Source organism: Dromiciops gliroides, chromosome 4 (genome assembly GCF_019393635.1).
Source record: "Dromiciops gliroides isolate mDroGli1 chromosome 4, mDroGli1.pri, whole genome shotgun sequence".
Lineage (NCBI taxonomy): Eukaryota > Metazoa > Chordata > Mammalia > Microbiotheria > Microbiotheriidae > Dromiciops > Dromiciops gliroides.
The window spans coordinates 360139181-360164577 of NC_057864.1; the positions used below are offsets into that span (position 1 = coordinate 360139181).

Genomic DNA, 25397 nt, shown 5'->3' on the forward strand with positions numbered 1-25397 from the left:
AGATCCTTTTAATAGACACTTCCAATCTTTCCCTTCATGGTTTTTTTTGTATGGCAGGCAGAAGGGTAACCAGTGATAACTAGTGGTTATTTTTCTAGTACCTCTCTTTTTTTTTAAAGAGTATTTTTTTTTCAATTACATCTAAAGATAGTTTCCAACATTCATTTTTGCAAGATTTGGAGTTTCAAATTTTTCTCTCATCATCCTTCCCTCCCCCCTCCAAAAGACAACAAGCAATCTGATATAGGTTATACATTACAGTTGTATTAGACATATTTTCACATTAGTCATGTTGTGAGAGAATAATCAGAACAAAAGGGGAAAACCACAAGAAAGAAGAAACAAACAAACAACAATTGCAAAAATGAACATAGTATGCTTCAATCTGCTTTCAAACTCCATAGTTCCTCTTCAGTGTGTGGAAGGCATTTTCCATCATGAGTCCTTTGGAACTGTCTTGGGTCATTGCACTGCTGAGAAGAGCTAAGTCTATCACAGTTGATCACCACACAATGTTACTGTTACTGTGTACAATGTTCTCTGGGTTCTGCTCACTCGACTCAGCATCAGTTCATGTAAGTTCTAGCACCTCCTGTCTGTGCTTCCTCATCTCCTGACATTGCCATCACCCTCATCACCTCATGCCTACACTATTGCCATAGAGAGCTGATTGGTTTCCCCGCCACAAGTCTTACTCTCCCCATTCCAATCTATCCTCCATTCAGCTATCAAATTGTTCTTTATAGAAAACAAATCTGTCTATGTCAGCCCCCTATTCAATAAACTCCAGTAGCACCCTGCTATCAACTCCAGGATCAAATATAAAATCTGGCATTTGATATTCAAAGCCCTTTACAACCTGGACCCCTCCTACCTTTCTAGTCTCCTTATATCTTACTCTCTCCTAAGAAATACTGCAATCCATTGACATTGGCTTCTTTTCTTTTCCTTATACAAGACATTCCATCTTCTGACCCTATTTATTTTCACTGGTTGTCCCTCATCTCTGGAAGTCTCTCCTTTCTCATCTCCACCTCCTGGCTTCCCTGCCTTTCTTCATGGCCCAGATAAAATCTCACATTCTACATCCTTTCCTAATCCTCCTTAATGCTACTTCTTTGCCTCTGCTAATTATTTCCAATTTCTTTATATATTGTTTCTACATAGTTGCTTGCATGTTATTTCCCCCATTAGACTGTGAACTCCTTGAGACAGAACATGGCACATAGTAATCAATAAACACTTATTAAGCATCTACTATATACTAGGCCCTGGGCTTAAAGTGCTGGTGATAAAATATTATTTAAAAAAAAAAAGACAGTCCCAGCCCTCAAGGAGCTTACAGTCTAATAACGGGGAAAACAACACAAAAAAGAATCTGAAAACCAGTGAAGGGAAGTACTTGTTTCAGGGACATGTTAGAAAAGTCAGTCAGAGAAGTCCAGAGAGATACAGCCAGGTGAAAATGAGATGTCTGAGGCAAGCTTTCCCCTAAAATGGAGGTTTGGGGTTCATGGCTCCATCCTCCAGTCAAAGAGACAGAGGGTAATGATGAGGGGGAGTATAAAAGCTGAATATATTGTATAGGATGATGAGATTATAGCAGTAATGAGATTCCTGGGGCATGGTGGAAAAGTTAGTCAGAAAAATCCCAAAGTGGTAGAGCCAGGTAAGAAATAATGTTTATTGACTGATTAACTAACAAATACTCTTGTGCTTGTAGTGTTTAATGGTATATATGAATTCAGTTCTGTGAACTTGCAGTATGGCAGGCAGTCAATATTAATCAATAAACACTTACTAAGCACCCACTATGTACCTGGCACTGCTCTAAGTGCTAGGGATTTTTTAAAAGGCAGAAAGCAGTCACTTTTCTCAAGGAACTGGGAGTCTAAGGAGAAAGCCTGCAGACACTTAGGTACCAACAAGACATTCAAGATAAATTGGAAATAATCAAAAGAGAAAAAAAAATAATCAAAAGAGGGAATGGACTTACATTAAGGAGGATCAAGAAAGGGTTCTTGTAGAAGGTGTGATTTCAGCTGAGTCATGAAGTAGACCAGGGAAGCCAAGAGGAAGAAAGGAGGAAAGAGAATTCCAGGCATGAGAGAAAGCCACTGAAAATGCATGGAGTCTGGAGCTGGAGAGTCTTGTGTGAAGAATAGCAAGGAAGCAAGTGTCACTAGATTGCATTATTCCTTGGGAGTGGCAAGGGGGGAAAGGAGTAAGGTATGAGAAGAATGAAAAAGTAGATGGAGGCTGGGCATTGCTTTTGAAGGGCTTCGAATGCCAGGGGACTTTATATTTGATCCTGAAGGTATTAGGAAACCACTGTAGAGAGTGATATGATCCAACTTACTCTTTAGCAAAATCACTTTTATAGCTGAGTGGAGGATGGAGTGAAATAATGAGAGATATGTGGCAGGAAGACCAACCAACAGACTCTTGCAATAGTCTAGGCATGTGTTAATGTGGGCCTGTACCTGATTGGTTGCAGTGTCAGAGGAGAGAAGGGGGCTTATGGGAGAGATGGTATAATCAAATTTTGCCTCTGACACTTAATAGTTGGTTAACTATAGACAAGTTACAACTTCTTGGAGCTTCATTTCATCATCTATAAAATGGAGATAATAACATCCATAATAATTCCCTCAGAAGAAAATAATGTATTTTTTTTTTTTTGGTGAGGCAATTGGGGTTAAGTGACTTGCCCAGGGTCACACAGCGAGTAAGTGTCAAGTGTCTGAGGCCACATTTGAACTCACATCCTCCTGACTCCAGGGCTGGTGCTCTATCCACTGTACCACCTAGCTGCCCCTATCAGCTATTGTTATTAGGCAGATTCAAATACGTTTTAAAAAACTAGTTATCTGTTAATACTGTTTTTCTCCTCATGTTCTCTCTTATTAAAAATAACTCTATCTGATTCAGATATTATGGATAGCTCTCATTTACTTCTTCCTTGTCCTACTATAGCCAGCCCTTCAGAGAGAGGATTTGAGAGGGTAGTCAGAAAGGAAGCAAAGACATTGTCAATGATTCCCAAATCCCACATGCTTAGCAGACTGTGAAGTTATGTACATGCCAGACCTTTCACCTATCACCTTGGATACAGAGAGTTTAGCTGCATTCCTTTATTCATGAGTATATCAATACAAATTGGAATAGCCAGAAGGCCAGGGTCACTTAATCAAAGAGTACATGTCCAGATTAAAGTCTTGGCTGCCCACAACTCCTTTTTTTTTTTTTAGTGAGGCAATTGGGGTTAAGTGACTTGCCCAGGGTCACACAGCTAGTTAAGTATTAAGTGTCTGAGGCTGGATTTGAACTCAGGTACTCCCGACTCCAGGGCCGGTGCTCTATCCACTGCACCATCTAGCTGCCCCTGCCCAGAACTCCTAATGCACAAACCTGGAATGTATTCCTCCTTACCTCTATCTCTTAGAATCCTTGGTTCCCTTTAAAACTAAACCCAGTCTTTTTAATGAGGTGCTTGATGTTTGTTTGGCTCATATCTGGCAATTCTGTGGATTATTATAACAGACCATTGACGCCCAGAGGGAATAGACCCTGATAGTGTCATTAAGAACAGGTTAAATGAAATTGTGGATTACTTTGATGATGTGAGCTTAAAGGAGTCTTTTCTCTGGGGTATCTATACTTAAAAGAAAATTTCCCCAATCCAGGAGAGGACTATAATCTCCAGCATTACAAATCCAAAAAGTAATTTCAGCTCTTAGTGACTATAAATAGGAGCTTTTGGTCATGCTTGCAGTAACAGCATTGATATTTGAAATAAAATGCTGGCTTAAGAAATTTTGTTTTGGGGGCGGCTAGGTGGCACAGTGGATAAAGCACTGGCCCTGGATTCAGGAGTACCTGAGTTCAAATCCGACCTCAGACACTTGACACTTACTAGCTGTGTGACCCTGGGCAAGTCACTTAACCCCCGTTGCCCCACCAAAAAAAAAAAAAAAGAAATTTTGGTTTTGGAACTACAGTGCAAGTGTTTGCTGTGATAATCCTTCTCCAAATGCTTGGTGAAGATTATTCTTCTCCAAAATAGATCAGGGTGTTTGTCTTAGATAAAAAAGATGAAATGTTGAGTCACAGGTTTAAGTATCAAATCTAATCAGTTTCCCAGAAAGTAAGTACAGATATTCAAATTATATTGTTTTCTGCTACAATGCTAACTAATATGTGGGTAGTATTCAAAAAGTCATGAAAGATAATTATTCATACCCTAGTGAAGAAGGAAGAATTGACCTTTGAAAGGGATTAACCCATTCTGTATCAATGTTGAGAGGGATTAAAACTGGCTATTTCCATCCCAGCCACTAGAAGTCATCATCCTGCTATGCAACTCCTTGTTGAGATGAAGCCTAACAACTGGTTCTTCTGTAAGTCTTTTAGTCAAAGCTACTGAAGACCCAGGAAAAAAAAGTTCTCACCACCAAAGGCGTCGGCAAAGTCTTTTAAATGATTCAGCATCAGAAATAAATAGGACTTTATTTGTGGGAATGACATCAAAGAAGATGCATGACCATCTATCTACTTGGCTGCTGCACTAAGGACCATGGGACCTTTCCCATCTGAGTTGCAGCTGAAACCTGCTATATTTATTTTCTATTATTTATCTATATCTAATATCTATAATATTCTATTATTTATTATCAAGCCACTCTCTTGTTTTTCTATTTGTATCCCTAACAGTACAGTGCTTTGCACATAGTAAGTGCTTAATAAATGCTATTCATTCATACATTCATTCATTCATACCTTTTGTAACTCGTACAAGACAATCATCATTACACAGATGTTATTGCTGGACTACAAGGGTGAAAGAAAAATCAGCTGGCTGAAAAAAAATAGACATTGGGAATTTCCCAATTTCTACTCTGCATGGTTACTATGACTAGAAGGAAGATGTTATCCTGAGGGAATTCAGATCAGAATCAAACTGGATTCTAATCATTACTTGTTATTTCATGGAACTGATTGTAACCAATGTTTTCAGATATAAACTATGATTGACCTACTAATTATGAAAACTATGTTTACAGAATTGAAAGAGGTAGTCTTTGGCAAAAGAAGGTTGTAGCAATAACCTTTGATGCTGAAGAAGAGAAGATTATTTGTGACATTGAGACTTTCTACAGTACAATACTGCAGAAGGTACCAATGAATGTGGTTATTTTTTTAATCCCTGAGACTAGATGATTCAGATTGCAATGTTCAATTATGTTGAATGGGCAATTCACAATACAAATTCTGTTTCTTTCTTTGGAAATTTTTAATCTTGTCTTGCCATTCATGATAGATAAGAAATACAGGTTTTTGGATAGGAAAGCAACTTTAGTCATGAACTATGGTGGAAAGAAAGCTTATTGGCTCTCTCCTTTAGAATTAGACTGTTGGGATTTGGCATAAAGGATATGTGTTCTATAAAATTTTTTCCTTATTACATATTCATTTTCTAGTTCTTTAGAGAGAACTGTACAAGATAGTTTCTACAATTTAATAATTTATTTGTGGATTAAAAGATATTGCTATATAAAATCAGCCAATTAATTATGTTAAATTGACATATCTGTCTTTATTATGTTAGTAGCCTAAATAGGAAAGGATTTTCAAATGCACTAGTTTTTCTTTTCCTTTAGAAATTATTTAAATACATTTTGTCTGGTATTGCACTTATTTTGTAATTTTTCAAAAATTAGTTTATGCAATCGATTTCTACATTTGGCTTTTCCTACTTCTTCTAGTTCAAAGTACTTTTTCTTCCCTTCTCCTTCCCCAAGGTTATGTTTTGTATATACCTGTGTATATGCATGTAGTATTTCCCATTGAACATAAGCTCCTTGATGGAAAGGACTACATTGTTTTTGTCTTTGTATGTCCTCTACAGGGCCCAGAACATTAAACCAAATAATACAGTTAAGGCCTAGACCTATATTAAGGGAACTTTCAAAGAGGAAGCAGCTTCTACCAGTGCAAGTCACTGATAGGTTAGGTGATTTTACTCAGGATCCTTTAACCAGTTAATCCAGATCTTCCTAGCACCAAGACCAGCTCTCTATCAATCATGCCATGCCACCTCTCCTACCAACAGGGAAGCTTATAAATATACATGTTGATCGATCGATTGATTGATTATAACTGTTTTATTACAAAATGCTGTCCCTCTCCTAGATTTTTAGTCTCTGAAGATAGCTTTTTCTCCTTAACTCTTCATCTTCTTTAATTATAGTTTCTGAAAACAAATTCTGCCTTGGGGGAGGAATTCCAAAGTTGCCTTACGCTGTTGGTATGCTTAAAAAAAAAGCACAATGGAAAACTGGTTGCTTGGCACATTTCCTATTAGAGTTGTTAACCCGGAAATTAAGGAAACAATCAATATAGGAGAAAATAAGGTCTTTAATCGGGCAGAGGAACTATAGCTCTGGGTATTGCAAAGCTCCGAAGCTAGGAATACCCAAAGATGGGAACCAAGGACTGGGTTTTTATGAGGTAACAGAACAGAGGGAGCTACGAAACTACCCTTGGGAAAGGTAAGTTTCTCACTGACAGAAACTATTTAATGTAAATTAATCTTTTTACATAATAACCTGAAATCCAGGAAGTAAGCTTGGGAATCTTTGGGAGGGGATAGTTTGCTTGGGGGAGATCCATAAGTGGTCAAGAGTCTGGAAATGACAAAGACTGGTCAGCCCAAGGCAATTCATTTGTCTGGGGGAAAGGGGACTGAGTGGGGAATCAGTTCTCAGTAAATATTGCAGTTCTCAGAGTTTACATAGTATGTGATTGCTTTGCTTGATTCTGCATGTGTGAAACACCTTATCCAAATTACTTAACAGTATCCATGCTTTCATGTGGTCTATGATTATGTTAAATATTTTTTCTTTTCAAAAAAGAATTATATTATTCATCATGAGAGAATAGTGATCCACATGAGTTGCACTTGGGGTTTTTGGTTTTGTTTTACTTTTTTGTCTTAGTAACATATTGATTTGCTGATTCAAGCCAACAGACTACTTCTGCAAGGTGATTTTAGACTTAAAAAAAAATAGCAGAGAATATAAGAGAGGCCAGTCTAGGAAAGATTATGGGATCTCGAATCAGATTTCATTTCTTGCCCTACTTACTACTACTATAACTAAGTCAATTCACTTCCCTGGAACTCTTCTGTAAAAGGAGGCATCTGAACTAGAAGATATTTAAGGTCCCTTTCCAGTCCTGAATCTATTATCTTATGACAGCCCAACTGCCTTTCAGGAAATTTCATAGACACTTGTACTGTACTCTAATTGCAAGCTATGTATTTTTGTCAGAGACCTTACTAAGTAAATTTGTTTTTATACCTAACATCCGCACATGATAGGGATCAGTGATGCATCTTTGTGATAACTATTGTTAAAGAATTTAGAAATGCCTAAGTGATAAGCCCTGCTCCTCTTCCTCAGCAACCTGATGGTTAACCCTGTTTTCCTAAATCTCTCTTAAAACGAACATTTTGTATGGAATTTTTTACCAAAAGAAACTCGACATTACTTATTTGGAGCATAGGTTGTGAATGAGAGTTTTAGGGACAACTATTTAGACACCTCCCTTCCCAGTGCTGTCAACAAGAAATTTCCATTTTCCTTCCTCCCCCATCCCAGACCTCACCCCCTCTTTCCCCGGGTATTTAAGTGTTTAGTGAAAATACTGCACTGGGTAAATGGGTTACCCATTCTTTATATAGACGTAGAAGTGAAAACTGTTTAAAGGGTTAGAAACGTGTCCCTGTGGGTGCAGAAATGCAAAGACACCCTTTTTTAAAGGGTGGGGCAGCTCCGGGGATCTCCTAGAATGGGAACTGCTAGCAAGTGCTCTGGAAGCCCTTAGGCTGCTGGGACTGGATCTGGGATGGGGGTGGGGTGAATGGGGCGGCGTCCACCTTACAGCCGGCTAGATCCACCTGGGACTCGCTCATCCTCATGACCCTCTGACCAGTTTGCTGGGAGGCGTGGAGTTTTTGGTGCTGCCTGCCTGTGGTTTTGCTATTTAACTCCACACTTCCCTAACACTGTGCCCGGGAAAACTAGCGCTAACTGGAAGATTGGAGCTTAAGCCAGGTTGGTTACCTTCTTTGCAGTTAGACTGCCTTTGCCTAAAATTTGAATACGGGAGTCGTAATTTCCCAAGCTGGTCTCAGCCTTTTTCGAAGCCTCCTGGCTTCACCCTAGGCCGCTAAACTGACAGATGTTTGCATTTGAGCGCTGCTATGATTTGGACCACGGAGGCAGCTTCAACCTCTCTTCCGCTGTGAATGAAATTCGAGTGCAGAGACTGGAAATGGAGAGATCAGGCTCCTTGTCTTCTGGATACAGCTCTCACCACGGAGAAAGCTTCAAGTCATTACCCGAAGTTTTGGACTGTGGGCCCCATGGCAAGACCACCCCAAGAAACACAAAACAGCCTTTGTCCGGCACCTTCTCCGACCTGAAGCCTCATCTCGTGTTTACAGACTGCACGAGGCGGTTTTCCTTTTGGTTAGGTATGGGAGCAGAATGTAGTGAAATCCCCACGTGTAAAGTGTATGTACCGCATGTGTTGGAGTTATTGTGGGTGTTGGTGTTGTTTTAAAGCAATAACGTGAGAAGGTAATTGGGTTGATTTTTTTTTTAAATGTCAGGTCAGTATCAAACTAGTCAATAGCTCATTCATCTTTGAAGCTAAATGTGACAAGATGATGCATCTGGAGTACTGTTCATCTGTATCTTCCTGAACACATTTAACTTTTTTGAGCCATTAATCTCACTTGGGAAGTAGCACTTTTTAAAAATGATGCTAATGTTTGTAACATTGTTGTTAGTTATTAACACTATTACTCTATTTTTAGCTTTTCCACCACCACTAATGGAAAGCAATTTTATGTCTGCCACTCACTGAAATTTAGAGGATAAATTTACGTTGAAAGGCATATCAATCAGTCAAGCAAGCAAGCAATCAACATTTATTAAGTGCCTTCTATGTTGGAGACACTGTGCTAAGATAAATAAAAATGTATTTCTTTTGAAGCCAACATTCTACTGGGTTTAGGAAATTTTAATGAGCTATTATTATCTTAGAATTTTTCTGATATAGTTGAGGGTAGACTTAGGATTTTTTTTTTTTAGGGCTACAAATAAGAAGAAGGAATTAGTATCTCAGATACTGGGAGTGTAAGGCCAGTGGAAAGGGTACTATGAACATAAAAATCTTGTCTGATAGCACCTAGGGAAATGGCATAGAAGGACACTGGTAGAGAATGTCAAAAGGACTTAATTCACATCTTTACACCATTGTAAAGTATTTCCCCTATACTGACACCATGAGAAAGATAATGAAAAAAATTATAGATTCATCAGACTTAGAGCTGGAAAGGATAATGGAGTTATCTAGTCCAGTGGTTCTCAAACTAATTTGTCACAGGATCCCTTTCTTTACACTTGTAAAAATTACTGAGGGGGCGCTTAAAGAGCTTTTGTGTGTTATAGCTATCAATATTTACCATAATAGAAATTGAAACAGAATTATTATGAAAATAGTTTTGACTTCATGAAGTCCCTAAAAAAAGGTCTTGGGTACTCAGATTATGCTTTGAGAATCACTGGTTTGAGGGCAGCTAGGTGGCACAGTGGATAGAGCACCGGCCCTGGAGTCAGGAGGACCTGAGTTCAAATCCGGCCTCAGACACTTGACAACTTACTAGCTGTGTGACCCTGGGCAAGTCACTTAACCCCAATTGCCTCACCAAAAAAAAAAAAGAGAGAGAGAGAGAGAATCACTGGTTTAGTGTAACCCTCTTATCCTACAAATTACAAAACTGATTAGTGAGGTTAATTGACTTGTCCAGGATCAAAGAGCTGGAATTCAAGACTAGCTGTTCCGATCCATTGTCATTTCCACTGTTTTTGCTTAGCTCAATTCTACAAGGGGAACTTTAGCAGTCTGGGGAGCTTTACCTTGAGGCAGCTATCTTTCACATGAGCAAAATATCTCCCTTTTGGTCAGACACGAGGAACAATTTTCTGAGATTTGTAAATTGTTGTGACTGCTTACCGGAAGAAGATGTAGAATTTCCTTTTTGGAACTCCTCAAAGCACGAGAGATTATGATCTTTCTGACATTACTTAGCCTGAAGGTAGAGAGGGTGAATTAAATGACTTGTCCAGGTCCCCTGTGATCCCTTAATCTGAACAGATATGAATTTGCTAAATAAATAAATGAAACTGTACCTTAATCAGGATATTTAAATGCCTTCTTTCTTTAGATGACAACCAGAATAAAACCAATGAGAAGAAAGAGAAGAAGATGGTGGTTCAAAAGCCCCGAGGCACTATGGAATATACAGTAAGTGTTCCTACAATTTAGGATAATAATGATAATTATTGTTTTGTCTCAGATCTCATCAATATTGCTGCTGCTGCTGCTACCACCACCACCACCACCACCACCATCACTACCAACAACAGCAACAACCACCATGACCACCTAGCTAGGTAGCACTTGTACAACACTTTTAAGGTTGACAAAGCAGCAAAAATATCTCCTTTTATCTTTACAACTTATTATTATTATAATCATCATATCCCCTTTTAACAGATGAGGAAACTGAGGCAGGCAGAGGTTAAGTAACTTGCCCAGGGTCACAAAGCTAGTAAGCATCCAAGACTGGATTTTAGTTCAGATCTTCCTGACTCTAGGTCCAGTGCTCTATCCACTGAGTCACCTAGCTACCTTATTACTAAGCTATACTAGCTTTGGAGATTTTATCTTTCTGCAAGTCTTTTAGAGTGTCTAGCCATAGTGTCAGTCCAATAATTACAAAAGGAATAGATATCCATTTGTATTTGAAAACTGGTCTCAGAACCCTCTGGATATCCCTAAGCATCTCTTTACCATTGTCTCAGAATTTTTCTTTATTGGTAGTAAGACTATTTAAAGCCCATTTATGCCCAGCAGAATACTGCACAGCAGCCCTAGATGAAATGCATTGGACCATTGAGAAGAGGTTCATTTAGAGGCAAGAGCACTGGATTTGGAATCAGATCCTCAGGGCTCATAATCTGCCTCTGCTGCTTACTTACTATCAGTGTGATTTTGTTCAGCATTCAGTCACTTTTCCCCTCTCTGGCCCTCTTTTCCTTCCTCCATTAAAGTGAAGATGGCCTGAAGATCTCTAAGTTCCCATGATGCTGCATTCAATTACTAAATAGAAATAGGTGATCAAAAATAAGAACACTGATGCTCATATCATGCTTCAAGGCTTACAAAGCACTTTATATACATCATTTCATTTGATCTTCGTAACAGTCCTGTTATGTTTAAATTTTCCTGGCCTCATTTTTACAGATGAGGACTTCAAACTCAGAGAAAGGAAGTGATTTTTCCAATGAGAAAGCCAGTAATCAAACCCAAGTCCTCCAACTCTAAATCTAATGCTGTTTCCACTATACTACATCGTTGTGTACCAATTAGTAGTACACATATTCACAACTATTTCATTAATGTATAAAATGAAACTTGCCTCTTGAACTTGGCTTAAAGGTTAATTTATTTTTCGTGTAAAACATTTAGAAATTATAGGTGACCTACTTTACTTAGGTAGAAAAGTTAATGATTACCAAGTTATAAACCATCCTTACTGAATAAAAGGTTTAATAATGTGAAGTTGCCTCCTTTCCGCCAACATCCTTCACAGAGTATTTCATCTCCTCTATCACCTTGTAATTTTATGTATATAAATATGGAAAAATCTCCAGATGCTAACGTGCCTGTGGGATCTTAATTTTGACTGTAGTTATTAATAAATTTAAATTGCTTTTAGTAAAAAAAATGTTTGTAATATCCATGTGTGTTATCCATAAGACTCAGATTGCTTCGTACCAGTTAGTACCAGTTTCTGTGAATTCTATACTATAAGCCTATTGCAAATAGGAATCATTTCCTTTATAGCACCTGTATCTCCAGCCCCTGGCACATAGTAGACACCAAATAAAGAATTTGTTGGTTGAACAATTGGACAATTATCTTCCTAAAAAAAAATTCTGGGGGCAGCTAGGTGGTACAGTAGATAAAGCACCGGCCCAGATTCAGGAGGACCTGAGTTCAAATCCAGTCTCAGACACTTGACACTTATTAGCTGTGTGACCCTGGGCAAGTCACTTAACCCTCATTGCCCCATCAAAAAACAAAAACAAAAACAACTTCTGCCTCTGTGCCAAGACTGTACCTCAAGAATAGCCAACCATCTTATAAATGTGTCCTTCTGGGGCAGCTAGATAGCGCAGTGGATAAAGCACCGGCCCTGGATTCAGGAGTACCTGAGTTCAAATCCTGCCTCAGACACTTGACACTTACTAGCTGTGTGAGCCTGGGCAAGTCACTTAACCCTCATTGCCCCACCAAAAATAAATGAATGAATGAATGTGTCCTTCTTGGTCAGTAAGGGGATCTGGTGTGATGCTTCCAGATGAAAGGAACAGCTTAAACATACCAGTGGCAATGAGTCCAGGAGCTTCATGTTGTCTTTTATTTTGAAAGAATTTTAAAAATTATTATCACTTAATAGGCAAGGACCATATTATTTGAACTTTTAAATTATGTACATTTCACATAGCAGTACTCTATATTTGTACTTTTTTGTTTCTTTGTTATGAACGTAAAACACCAAAAAAGGAGCATTTTCATATACATAGTAGAACACAAAAAAGAGGAACCTATAAGAAATTATAAATTTCCTTTTCATACCCCCTTGCTTTAAGAAAAATGTGTATAATCATTGAAATTAAAAAACCAAGGGAGAAAGAAAAACAAAACAAAACAAAATCATGACAAACTTAGGCCAAAAAATCTACACAGTGGCCAGATCCAAAAAATGTGTGTGTCTGATCTTTGTGTCCATCACATCTCTGTCAGGAGGTGAGTAAAATGTTCATTATAGATCCTCTGAAAACATGGTTGGTCACTATGTTGATCAAAGTTAAGTCTTTCTGATTTCCTTTTCTTTGCAAAGTTGCTGTCTCTGGAATCTTTACTTTCTGTCAATTCATATTACTCAGTATTCTCTAAAACCATCCCTTTCATAATTTCTCATGGTATAATAAAATTCCATTACATTCATGTGCCATAATTTGCTCAGCCATTCCTAAATTTTCTAAGAGGTCATCTAAATACACTTCCCTCCCTTAGATTCTAATTCTTTTCTCCCTCCTTAATCTCCATTGTTTTGAGTTTGATGTGTTTCTATGCAAAACTATTAAGTATGGTATGTTCAGCCCTCTTTTACCCATTTCAGATGTATGAGGTTCATCAGATGACTACTCCCCCACCACCCTTGTTTGTATATTCTTTTTGTGTACTCCAATTAAGAGAAATAACAAGTTGCACCCCTATCTTCTTTCTTTCCATGCTGGTGTGGTCTACCCTCTTTTCTTTTTGCTTTCCTCTCTTAAAACCCTCAGAAAACTAATTCCCCCTCCTACTCTAGCCAGGACTTCTGCTTTTCTTTTACTCTTTCAGTACGTTCTGAAAGTTTCTTCTCTTCCTACTAGAATATTAGCATTACATCAATTTGCAGCCTCTGCAGTAATTGCTCAAATAAATTTACCTTTCAAGCTTTCTCTGGACACTTACGTTTGTATTTCAAACTTCCTAGTCAGCTCTAGTCATTTCAACAGGAATACTTAAGTCTTCTATTACACTAAGGATCCATTTTCCCGCTAACAGAATTATCCTTAGCTTTGCTGGGTTGCAAACCTATATCTTTTGCATTTTGGAATATTACATTCTAAGATCTCCTCTATTTCATAGTTGAATCTGTCAAATCTTGGGTAATATCTACCATAATTCTTAGTACTTGAACTGTTTCTTTCTGGGTGCTTCCAGTATTTTTTCTTCGATGTGGAAGCTCTGGATTTTGATTATATCAATCCCAGGACTTTTTCTTTGGGGATTCCTATCATCAGATAATTAATTCTGTGGATTCTTTCTTCCTTTCCTCTGCTTTCTAACAGATCTCTGGACATTTTTTCATTTTTAATTTCTTAAAATATAGTATCCAGGCTTTTTTTAAAAATCATGGTTTTCAAGGAGTTCGATGATTAAATTACCTTTCCCTGAACTATTTTCTAAGTTAGGTAATTTTTTAAAATTAGCTCACATTTTCTCATTTTTCAACCTTTTGATTTTGTTCTAATATATCTTGCTGTATCATTGAATTATTGATTTCTGTTTGGTCTTTTCTAGTTTTCAGGGAACCCATTTCTTGGGCAACATTTACATTTTTTTCCTAAGATACTTTTTCCTCCTTCCAATTCTTTAAAACCTTATATTTAATAACCTATATCAGATTACTTGCTGTCTTGGGGAAGGGGGAGGGAGGGAGAAAAATTTGAAACTAGAAATCTTATTTAAAAAATGTTGAAAACTATCTCTACATGTAACTGGAAAATAATAAAATACTTTTTTAATTTAAAAAAGCTATTATAGAAAAAAAAACCTTATATTTAGTTTTTATCACTTCTTTTTTTTTCTAGGTATTCCTGTTGTCCTTGTGGAAAAATCTTTTTCCTTTGAGTCTCTTCTTGCAGTTATGGAGTTAGAGTTCCAATAAATTTTATACTAGTTGATGTTTTCATTGATTTATTCATCTCTCCAGTTTTCCTATATTAGTACTTTATTTCAGGACCAGGCTCTGTTCCCTGCTACAGTATGTCATGGGTTCTTATGTTGGCCTCTACTTTCTGGGGTTAGCCCTACATGGATCTTTGAGCTTCAAAGAACTGAATATTCAGTATGGCATTTCAGGTCAGAGTGTCAGAAACTTCAGAATCCTGGGCCTTCAGTGTCCTGGTTTGAGTGTTGTGGTACTGTTGCAGCTTAGCATACCACTTCCCCCAGGTTTCTAAAGTCTCCTCCCTGGAACTGTCTTTGGAGAGCACTCCAGCATCCTCTTGACACAGAGCCTTGTACTCTACACATCTTCCTAGAAATCTCTAATTAGGCAGAAGGCTTAACCTTGTCTATTGCCCCCTTATCTATTGCCCTTAAGCTTCTGGCTGCATTTCTGGAGTGCATTTGTTTGGCTTGACTAAGTTGTCAGGGGTTTGTTTTATTTTGTCTTTTCTTTCTCCCTTTGTTTTTTACAAATTTTATTTTATTTTTAATTTATAGAATAAGGCAAACATTTCCATAACCTAGTACAATAAAAAAGATAATTGCACATTAAACTGCAACTCTACAATGCACTACTTGCAATTTCTTTCAAATATACAAATTTCTTCTTCCCTACCCCCCAAAGATGGCTACCATTAGACACAAATAGGTATATATATATATACATGTGTGTATACATATGTATGTGTATGCATATATGTATATGTGTACATGTATAGAATTTTATTCTATAGATACTTTTATTTATCAGTTCTTTCTCTGAATGCAGATAGCATCTTTCTTCATATGTCCTTTATATGTAATTTGGGTATTTATAATAGTCAAAATAGCTTAATAACAGAATAACTTTAGTAACTCTTTGAACATAATTCCAGATTGCTCTCCAAAATGGTTGGGTCAGTTCACAATTCCACCAACAATGAATTAGTGTCCCAATTTTTTGACATCCCCTCCAACATTTAAATCTTCAATCATTTTAGCCAATCTTATAGGTGAAAAATGATATCTCAAGGTTATTTTAATTTTCATTTCTCTAGTCAATATTGATTTAAAGCATTTTTTCATATGACTGTAAATTGTTTTGATTTCTTCATTGTAAGACTGCCTGTTCATATACTTTTACCATTTATTAATTTGGGAATGATTCATATTCTTATAGATTTGAAAAAGTTCTTTATATGTTTAAGTTATGAGCCCTTTATCTGAAAAACTGTAAACATTTTCCCCCAGTTTTCTGCTTTCCTTCTGATCTTGGCTACATTTGTTTTATTTGTACAAAAACTTTTAAATTTAATGTAATAGAAATTATTTATTTTACACCTAACTTTGATTTCTTATCCTGTGTTTATTCATAAATTGTTCACCTTTCCATAAGTCTGATAAGTAATATGTTCCATGTTCTTCTAATTTTCTTGTAACATCTCTTTTTATATGTAGTTTATGTATCTATTCTGACCTTATCTTGGTAAATGATGTAAGATACTGGTCTATGCCCAGTTTCTACATACTGCTTTCCACTTTTTTCAACCATTTTTACCAAATAGTGAATTCTTATTCCAAAATCTTATCTTTACATTTGTCAAGTAGAAGGTTATTATGTTTATTTGCTTCTGTAAATTGCATATCTACTTGGTTCCATTGATCAATTTTTTCTATTTCTCAGCCAGTCTTAGTTTTGGTAATTATTGTCTCGTAATATAGTTTAAGATCTGGTACTGATAAGCCTTTTTCCATTATTTCCTTTGATATTCTTAATTTTTTGTTCTTCCAAATGAATTTTGTTATTAATTTTTCTAATTCAGTAAAATGCTTTTTTTTGTAATTTAATTGGGATGATGTTGAGTATTTAATTAGTTTAGGTTAAATTGTCATTTTTGTTATATTGGTCCTACCTACCCATAAACAGTATTTCTCCAATTATTTAAATCTCATTTTATTTGTATAAAAAGGTGGTTTTTTAAAAATAATTTTGATTATATGGTTCCTGGATTTGTTTTGGCAGGTGTACTGCCAGTTATTTTATACTGTCTAGAGTTATTTTAAATAGGGTATCTTTTACTATCTCTTCTTGCTAAGTTTTTTTGTGATATATAGGAATGCTAATGATTTATATGGATTGATTTTATATCTTGCTGCTTTGCTAAAATTATTAATTTTTTTCAACTAACTTTTTAGTTGAATCTTTAGGATTTTCTGAGTATATTCTCATATCACCTACAAAAAGAGATAGTTTTATTACCTCATTCCCTATTTCTTTTTCTTTTCTTACTGCTATTTCTAGGGTTTCCAATATAATATTGAATAGTTCTGGTGATAATAGACATCCTTGTTTCACACCCAATCTTACTGGGAAGGCTTCTAGTTTATCTCCATTACAAATAATGCAATCTTTTAGCTAGTATTTTATTTGGGATTTTTGCATCTATATTCATTAATGAAATTGGTCTATAATTTTCTTTTTTATGTTTTTACTCTTGGTTTAGGTATCAGTATCATTTATTTCATAAAAGGAGTTTGGTAGGATCCATTCTTTACCTATTATTCCAAATAATTTATTTAACATTATAATTAGTTGATATTTAAATGTTTGATAGAATTTACTTGTAAATCCATGTGGTCCTGGGTGCTTTTCTTTTAGGAAGATCATTTATGGCTTGTTCAATTTCTTTTTCTAAAATAGGTCTCTTTAAACATTCTATTTCCTCTTCTGCTAATGTAGGTAATTTATATTTTTGTAAATATTCTTCCATTTAACTTCAATTATAAGTTCCTCTTTTGTGTTCTATGTGTGTAAAATTCTCTTTTTTCATGTTTTGTGTTCATAATAAATATAAAGGCACAAATATAGAGAATACTTGCTATATGAAGTGTTATGCATAATTTAAATTTTCAGATCATAGGATCCTTGCCTATTAAGAGATCATAATTTTTAAAAGTCTTTCCAAATTAAGGACAACATGAGACTCCTGGACTAATTGCCACCGGTGGGCATAAGTTGTTTCATTCATCAGGAAGCATCATGCCAGGTTCCCTTCATGACCAAGAAGGGCACATTTATAAGATGGTTTGCCATACTTGAGATACAATTGAGGCAGAATTTTTTTTTATTTGTAGGAAGTTAAATATGGAAGAACTCATAGTTTTTCACTGGGTTTCTTAATCCTCTCACACAAACTTCACAGTTTTGTTAGAGGAGCTGTATGGGAACTGAGTGGTCTACCTCACATTCAGGCAGACATCTTGATAGGAAGTCCTTCTCTCTATATGTTTTGTGATTTTTTTTTCAAGAACTCAGATGTCATCACTAGTTTTATTAAGCAATGATAAAGAAAGGAGTTCAGCTTTCAGGCACACTATTGATTAGTTCCATATTCATAAGAACTAACCAATGCATCACAACAATCTTGGTTTTTCTTGTGACTCTAGCATATCCCTTCTTGTAGATTCCCACTAACATTGCTCTTGTCATTGTGCCCTGTATTTCTGTCTCCTCTCCATCAGTATGTGTCCTCTTTTCCCTCTATACTCTTTTTTTCAGATGAATATAGTTCCTCCTATAGGGAAAAATTTATAGAATCCAAGTAGGAATGATCCTCAGAGTTTAGCTCTTGCCTAAATAGGAATATCCTCCAACAACACGCCTAACAAGTTTATAAGAATGGCATGTCCTCACCTTAAGATGCAGATTGGTATAGTCCAGCACCACCTCGGCTTTAAATGCCTATCAATTCTTTTAAAAAATTAGAATAAGTAGACTTTCTATGAATTAGATATATAGGAATTTTTGTAGTCTTCCCTTTTCTCCATTCCCTTCCCAGTTATTTAAGAAGTAATAAGCAGCCAAATCTTTAGTTGTGAATTTGTACAATTTTTGTATTTTTAGTTAACAAATCTTTCCTTCTCTCATCACCTCCTATGCCCAGTGAAAAGGCAAAGGAAACAAAACCTATTACAAATATGTATAGTTATACAAAACCACTTTCTACATTAGCCATGTTCCAAGAAGAAAGGAAGGAAGCAAGCAAGCATGAGAGGAAGGAAAGGAGGAATTGTTAGAAAAGAAGGAAGAGGGAGGAAGAAAAAAGGACAGGAAAAAAATATGCTTCACTATTCACTGAGTCCATCAGCTCTCTATCTGAGGTGGATAGTATATTTCATTGTGAGTCCTTTGGAATTATAATTGATCAATTTGTTGATCAGATTGATTCAGTCTTTCAAAGTTGATTATTTTCACAATATTGCTGCTGCCTTCTGGATTGTTTTCCTCCTCACTTCACATTGCATAAGTTCAGAGTCTTCCCAGATTTTTCTGAAACCAACCCCTTCTTCATTTGTTACAAGACAATTGTATTCCATCACATCAGTTCATCCATTCTCCAAATGATGGCCATCCCGTTAGTTTCCAGTTCTTTGCTACCAGGAATAGAGCTGCTATAAATAAGTCTTTTTTCCTTTTTCTTTTATCTCCTTGGGGTACAGCCTCTGGCAGCCATACTGTTGGGTCACAGATTATGGACAGTTTAATAGCCTTTGGGGCATGGTTCCCAACTGCTTTCCAGAATGGTTAGACTAATAATCATATGCTGTGAATTTTGTAGCCTTAATGAAAAAAGGTTCCAGGCCGATCCTAGGAAATTATTACCTTAATGACAAAATCTCTATTTTAAGCTACTATGGGGCAGCCCAGGGAGGAAGGATATGTTGAGTATTAATTGTTTGGTCTCTCTGTGCTTCACCCTCTCCCCCCCCCCAAGCCATGTTACAGAAAATTAAGAAACGTTTAAATATGCCTTAGGATTTTAAAAGTCCAGAAGCACTGGATTGGATCATGCTAAATAATTTGAGGTGATTTCTTTTGGAATTTAGAGGGAGAAAATCTTCTTGTTCTCTTGACTATATTATTTTGCAGGTATTGCTGTCGCTTACATTGGTATTTCATAAAGATAAATGTTCTCCATCAAAAATATTTTGACTTTTTGTATTGGATTTTTTTTTTTAGGCTGGAAGCCAAGATACACTTAATACAATAGCATTGAAATTTAACATCACTCCAAACAAGCTTGTGGAATTGAATAAGCTTTTCACACACACTATTGTTCCAGGCCAGGTAATTATTTTACTATTATTATGAGTTTATACATTTTGTACAAATCTGATTCACTTTAGATATCTAATCTCTAAAAAGCTTTTTTACTGACTATAGAATTAATATTCAGTCTTTCCTTCCTCAAATATTTAATAATTTAAATAATATTTAAATAATTTGAGTGTTGAGCTCCTCAGAGATTTGTGCTATAATTTTTGTTTTGTTTTGGGGGTTTGGTTTTTTTTTTTGTGGTTTTTGGCAGGGCAATGGGGGTTAAGTGACTTGCCCAGGGTCACATAGCTAGTAAGTGTCAAGTGTCTGAGGCTGGATTTGAACTCAGGTACTCCTGAATCCAGGGCCAGTGCTTATCCACTGCACCACCTAGCTGCCCCAGTGCTGGGTTGATAGTAAATCCTTAAAGGAAGCTTAACTAGTATAGTTCCTTATATTTATCTGGTGACCAGATAAATTTATATTTATTTGTCTTGTGTCAGACAGCTTAGTACTAAAATGTGAGAAAACCTAATAATCTTTTTCTCAATATGATCCCATCCTAGAAATTTCATAAGGCGTTTAATCTTGAAGTAGATGGTATATTTGTCATTTATAGTTTTCATTTTTAAAAAATGGCATCTTTTTTGTTTTATTACTTCAGTTACATGGCCGGTGTTAACCAATGTGTCCTTAACAGTAGGCCACAGTCACTCTTCCTTTATCCTTCAAAACTAATATATAGGGGCAGCTAGGTGGTGCAGTGGATAGAGCACCAGCCCTGGATTCCGGAGGATCTGAGTTCAAGTCCAGCCTCAGACACTTAATACTTACTATCTGTGTGACCCTAAGCAAGTCACTTAACCCCAATTGCCTCACCAAAAAATTTAAAAAAAAAAACTGATATATAACTTTTACTAAATAGAACTGATAAGTTAAAATTCTGTTTTATATTTTTAAGAGAGTTCGTTTCAATTTGAGAACTTCTGTTTACTTTCCCTTTGCATGAACTAGCTATTTGGAAAGACTATTAACATCGTGTGGCTTAATTCTCTTTTTTTTTTTTTTTATTTATTTTTTTTTTTAATTTTTGCAGGGCATTGAGGGTTAAGTGACTTGCCCAGGGTCACACAGCTAGTAAGTGTCTGAGACTGGATTTGAACTCAGGTCATCCTGAATCCAGGGCCAGTGCTTTATCCACTGTGCCACCTAGCTGCCCCCCGCTTAATTCTCTTTTTACATCATAAGGTTTGCCTTAATGTGGTTACCTTAAAAATGTTTCTCAATTGGTGGTTCAGTAGAGCACCATCATCTCATATACACTGTGATATCATTTCAGTTCCTTCAAGTGGCCTAATATCTCTCAATCATATTATCAATACAATCATAATGGTAATTTTTCCCCCCACACTTCTTTCAAAGTCTACATGATGAGTTCTGAAAAGCTTTATGTGGTCCTAGGGCCATATATTTGACAGCCTCTACTTTCTTCTAACTTAGATATTTTGCCCAAAATAGAAAATAGCACACTGTTATGGTACTATAGTTTTGATTAATAAAAATAAGTAGCCTCATGACCTGAAAGCAAGTAGGAAAAAGGAATATATTAACTAAATGCTCATTCTTTCATTTGAAAAAATACAGCACGCAGATTTTCATATTCTGCTTTTGTTCTTATCTTAAAATTTCACTTTTTTGTAAATGATATATAACTGATTTCTAGAAAAATCCTGACCCCTCCTTGAAGACTGCTTTGATTAAACTAGTTTACACTGATCTTGTATGAACACTATAGCACTTAGTAGATAACCACTCAACTCAGCACTTAATTGCATACTTAACATATTCCTCATTCCTCTTCGCAGGTCCTTTTTGTGCCGGATACTGACTTTCCTTCCAGTACTTTAAGGTTAACTTCATCAAGTCCTGGTGCTACTATTTCTCCTTCATCATCAGATGCAGAATATGATAAACTTCCTGTAGGTATATCTCCTAATCAAGAATCACAGGTTATATGTATTATTAGGAGCTATTTTCTTGCATGGTTTTATAACTTAATGTGCTAATTTTGATAATTACCCTTACCTTTCCCTTACCAAGCAAAGTCAGAATTTCCCTAATAAGAAGGTTAAAATTAGCTTTAAGCAATAGACATTTTAGACAAAAGAATCAAAGAAATCTGTTACAGTTAAATTCTGAAAAGAAAAAATGATGGATTATAGAAAAGTAAGTTAAAACCATGTGAGTTTGGTATGGAGTCTTTCACGTTAATATAATTCTGAAAGGATTTAATCAGCTAATTCTTAAGAAATGGTATTTGTGCTTTTTATTTAAAAATAAATAAAAAAGGGGGCAGCTAGGTGGCACAGTGGATAGAGCACCAGCCCTGGAGTCAGGAGTACCTGAGTTCAAATCTGGCCTCAGACACTTAACACTTACTAGCTGTGTGACCCTTGGCAAGTCACTTAACCCCAAATTGCCTCACTTTATAAATAAATAAATAAATAAATGATGCACTTTACTTGGGTACTTTTCACTATCTATGTTTCATTTTGGAAGGATGTAGTGCATTTGTCATTTTTTCATTTTAGATTGAAACGAAACAGGTTACATATGGGGAAATAGAGTAGTATTTTATGTGATTAAATTTAGGATTGTTTTGAATTTTCAAGACAAAATTTAAGGGAAGATTGTTTTTATTCTTTGCTTATTATGGAAATGCTTTTTAAAGGATGCTGACTTAGCAAGAAAAGCCTTAAAACCAATTGAGAGAGTCCTGTCATCCACTTCTGAAGAAGATGAACCAGTAGTTGTCAAATTTTTAAAAATGAACTGTCGCTACTTCACAGATGGCAAGGTAGGCAGCAATTGTGGTTGTTTGGGGGAATATGTAGTAAAAGGATAAGGGGATTGACAAGAACTGAGTAGTCAAAGCTTCGTCCAAAAATTCCAGTTCACAACCTGACAAACGTCTATTAGTTACCCTCTAGTGAATTTCTGACATTTCTCTTCTTGAATTGGCATAAGCTAGTTGAGAGAAGCAGCCTTGTGCCACGTTGGATCAATTGTTTTATCTTTCTGCGTTTCTTGCCTTTAAAATTCCTGTTTTAAAAAAAGAGAGCAAGGCTTATAAATATGTTAATATACCCTTACAAGACGCTAAATTCTGCTGATAAAGGAACCAAATCAACCCATTTTCCCAACAGGTGGACTCTTGTGTGTGTATATATATATACATACACACACACACACACACACACACACATGTGGGAGGCCAGAATTGTCTTTCTTCAGAAAAATTTAAAGAAACATTTTATGCTCAGGTATCTTTAAGCTTTTGTATTTTATTTTGCTTAGTTACCTTTCCCCTTACTGAACAAAGGTTGTTGGGGGAGTTTTCCCCTTAAATTAGCGCAGGATTTAAAGTTAAAAGATCTGGGTTCAAATCCTTGCTCTTCTACTTTATTGCTTTATAGCCTCGGACAAGTCACTTAACTTCTGTAGGCCTAATTTTTCTCTGCTATAAAAGGAGGGGGTTGGACTTGACATCTAAGGCCTCTTACTGTTCTAAATCTATAATACTAAGATTTGAATAATACTGTCACTGACACCAAGATCAAAGGTGGGTCTAGAGTACATTGAGCAGTGCCCCTTTAGAGGGACAAACAATTCACTTATAGTCAAGTTATTACTTTTTTCTTTGGGGTCAGATAACAAAGTTGCCTCATCTTTCTGAGTTAAAAAAAATTTTTTTGTAGCCCTTTTTTATACTGTACCTTTCTTAGTAGCTGTGGTTTTGATGCATTGTCAATCAATTTAAATATTTATTAATCACTCCCTGTGTGCCAGGCATTGTGCTAAGTGCTGGAGATATCACCAACCCCCCCAAAAAAAGGCAAATGATAGTCCCTGATCTCAAGGACCTCAGAGTCTAATGAGGGAGAAAGCATGCAAATAACTATGTACAAACATGCTATATTAAGGGTAAATTGGAAATAATTAACAGAAGAAAGGCACTAGAATTAAGAGGGAGTAGGAGGTGGCAGCTAGGTGGTGCAGTGGATAGAGCACCGGCCCTGGACTCAGGAGTACCTGAGTTCAAATCCAGCCTCAGACACTTAACACTTACTAGCTGTGTGACCCTGGGCAAGTCACTTAACCCCCAATTGCCTCACTTTAAAAAAAAAAAAAGAGGGAGTAGGAAAGGTTTCCTGTAGGTGAGATTTTAGCTGGGACTTGGAAGAAGCCAAGGAAAACATGGTCATTGAAAAGACAGTTAAGTTTACTTTTAGGCATGATGAACTTAGAGATGTCTAGAATGAATGAATTGTGAAGCATGGAATTTTAGAGCTTAAAGAGATCTTAAAGATCATCCCTACTCTATTCCCCCTTAAAATAAAGATCAGGAAATTAAAACTCAGCAAAATGACTTGCCTGAGTTATCAAAACTAAAGACCGAGGTGCTACTAAAACAAAGATTTCATCATTCTGAGTTGAGTGTTCTTGTACTATTTGTACCGTATCTAACCTTACATTCGAAAAACCTTAAACATATTTCTTAAGACACCTTAATAAAGGAACTGAAATAAATATATGTGTGTATATACGCACATGCATATATACACACACATATATACATATGTCTATATACACATATATCTACAGACACACCTATATACATATATATATATATCTATATACACACACGTAGAGATACACACATACCTATAGGGGTAGTACCATATTTTTTTTTTTTAATGAAATAGCAACACGTATTTATAAAAAGTCCTGTCCTAGTAGTTAAAAATCTGCCTGCCAACATGTTTACATCTTTCTTTTCCTTCTCTTTTAAGGGTGTAGTTGGAGGTGTCATGATTGTCACACCTAACAACATCATGTTTGATCCTCACAAGTCTGATCCTCTGGTTATTGAGAACGGGTGTGAAGAGTATGGGCTCATCTGCCCTATGGAAGAAGTTGTTTCCATTGCACTCTACAACGATATCTCCCACATGAAGATTAAAGATGCCTTGCCATCGTAAGAGGAATTCTTTTACTTTTTCTGAGAGTCAGGGATGTAAAAGACTTAGAGATGCAAAGGAGGAAAAACAGAATTTGGTATTGTGAAGAAGAGAGAGATCCCACAGTATATTGGGAGTGTTTGTTATATGAATTTGGCAGTGGCAGTTTTTAATGTTTTCAAGAAAATAAAATTGAGCCATAAGAGGAAAAAAGTAACAAAATTAGTGAGCCAAGAAGGAAGTCAATATGTAAGAAAGGAAGAAAACAAACCAATCGACAAACTTTTATTAAGTACTCACCATGTCCCAGGCAACAGTGGTAAGGACTGAGCATTAAAAAGAAAAGACAAAAACAGTCCCACCCACAAAAGAGAACCAAACAGGGAATGCATACATTCATGGCATTTCTATCTTCTCTCTCAGACAGCAGCCTACCTTATAAGCAAAATTGGGCTAAGGAAGGAAAAAAAGGATTCTTTTTAAACTTTAGTTTATTGACTTATTAATGTCTAAAAAGAACAGGAAAAATGGTTCAGTTTTTAATATAAATTTTTCATCAGTGACTAATAAGATTTTTCTCCCAGAATCAATAATCA

At 36.1% G+C, this 25397-nt stretch overlaps 1 protein-coding gene across 2 annotated transcripts in view; it reads left to right on the top strand.

Annotated features, from left to right (window-relative positions):
* NCOA7 (nuclear receptor coactivator 7) overlaps positions 1-25397 on the top strand; it is a 196356-nt gene that overhangs the window by 135732 nt on the left and 35227 nt on the right. For both annotated transcript variants that reach the window (XM_044002156.1, XM_044002157.1), the window contains exons 4-8: positions 10298-10377; positions 19703-19810; positions 21646-21759; positions 22512-22637; positions 24634-24818. In XM_044002156.1, coding sequence (XP_043858091.1) covers positions 10339-10377; positions 19703-19810; positions 21646-21759; positions 22512-22637; positions 24634-24818 — 572 coding nt within the window. In that variant the 5' untranslated portion in view covers positions 10298-10338. The remainder of the gene's footprint in view (positions 1-10297; positions 10378-19702; positions 19811-21645; positions 21760-22511; positions 22638-24633; positions 24819-25397) is intronic.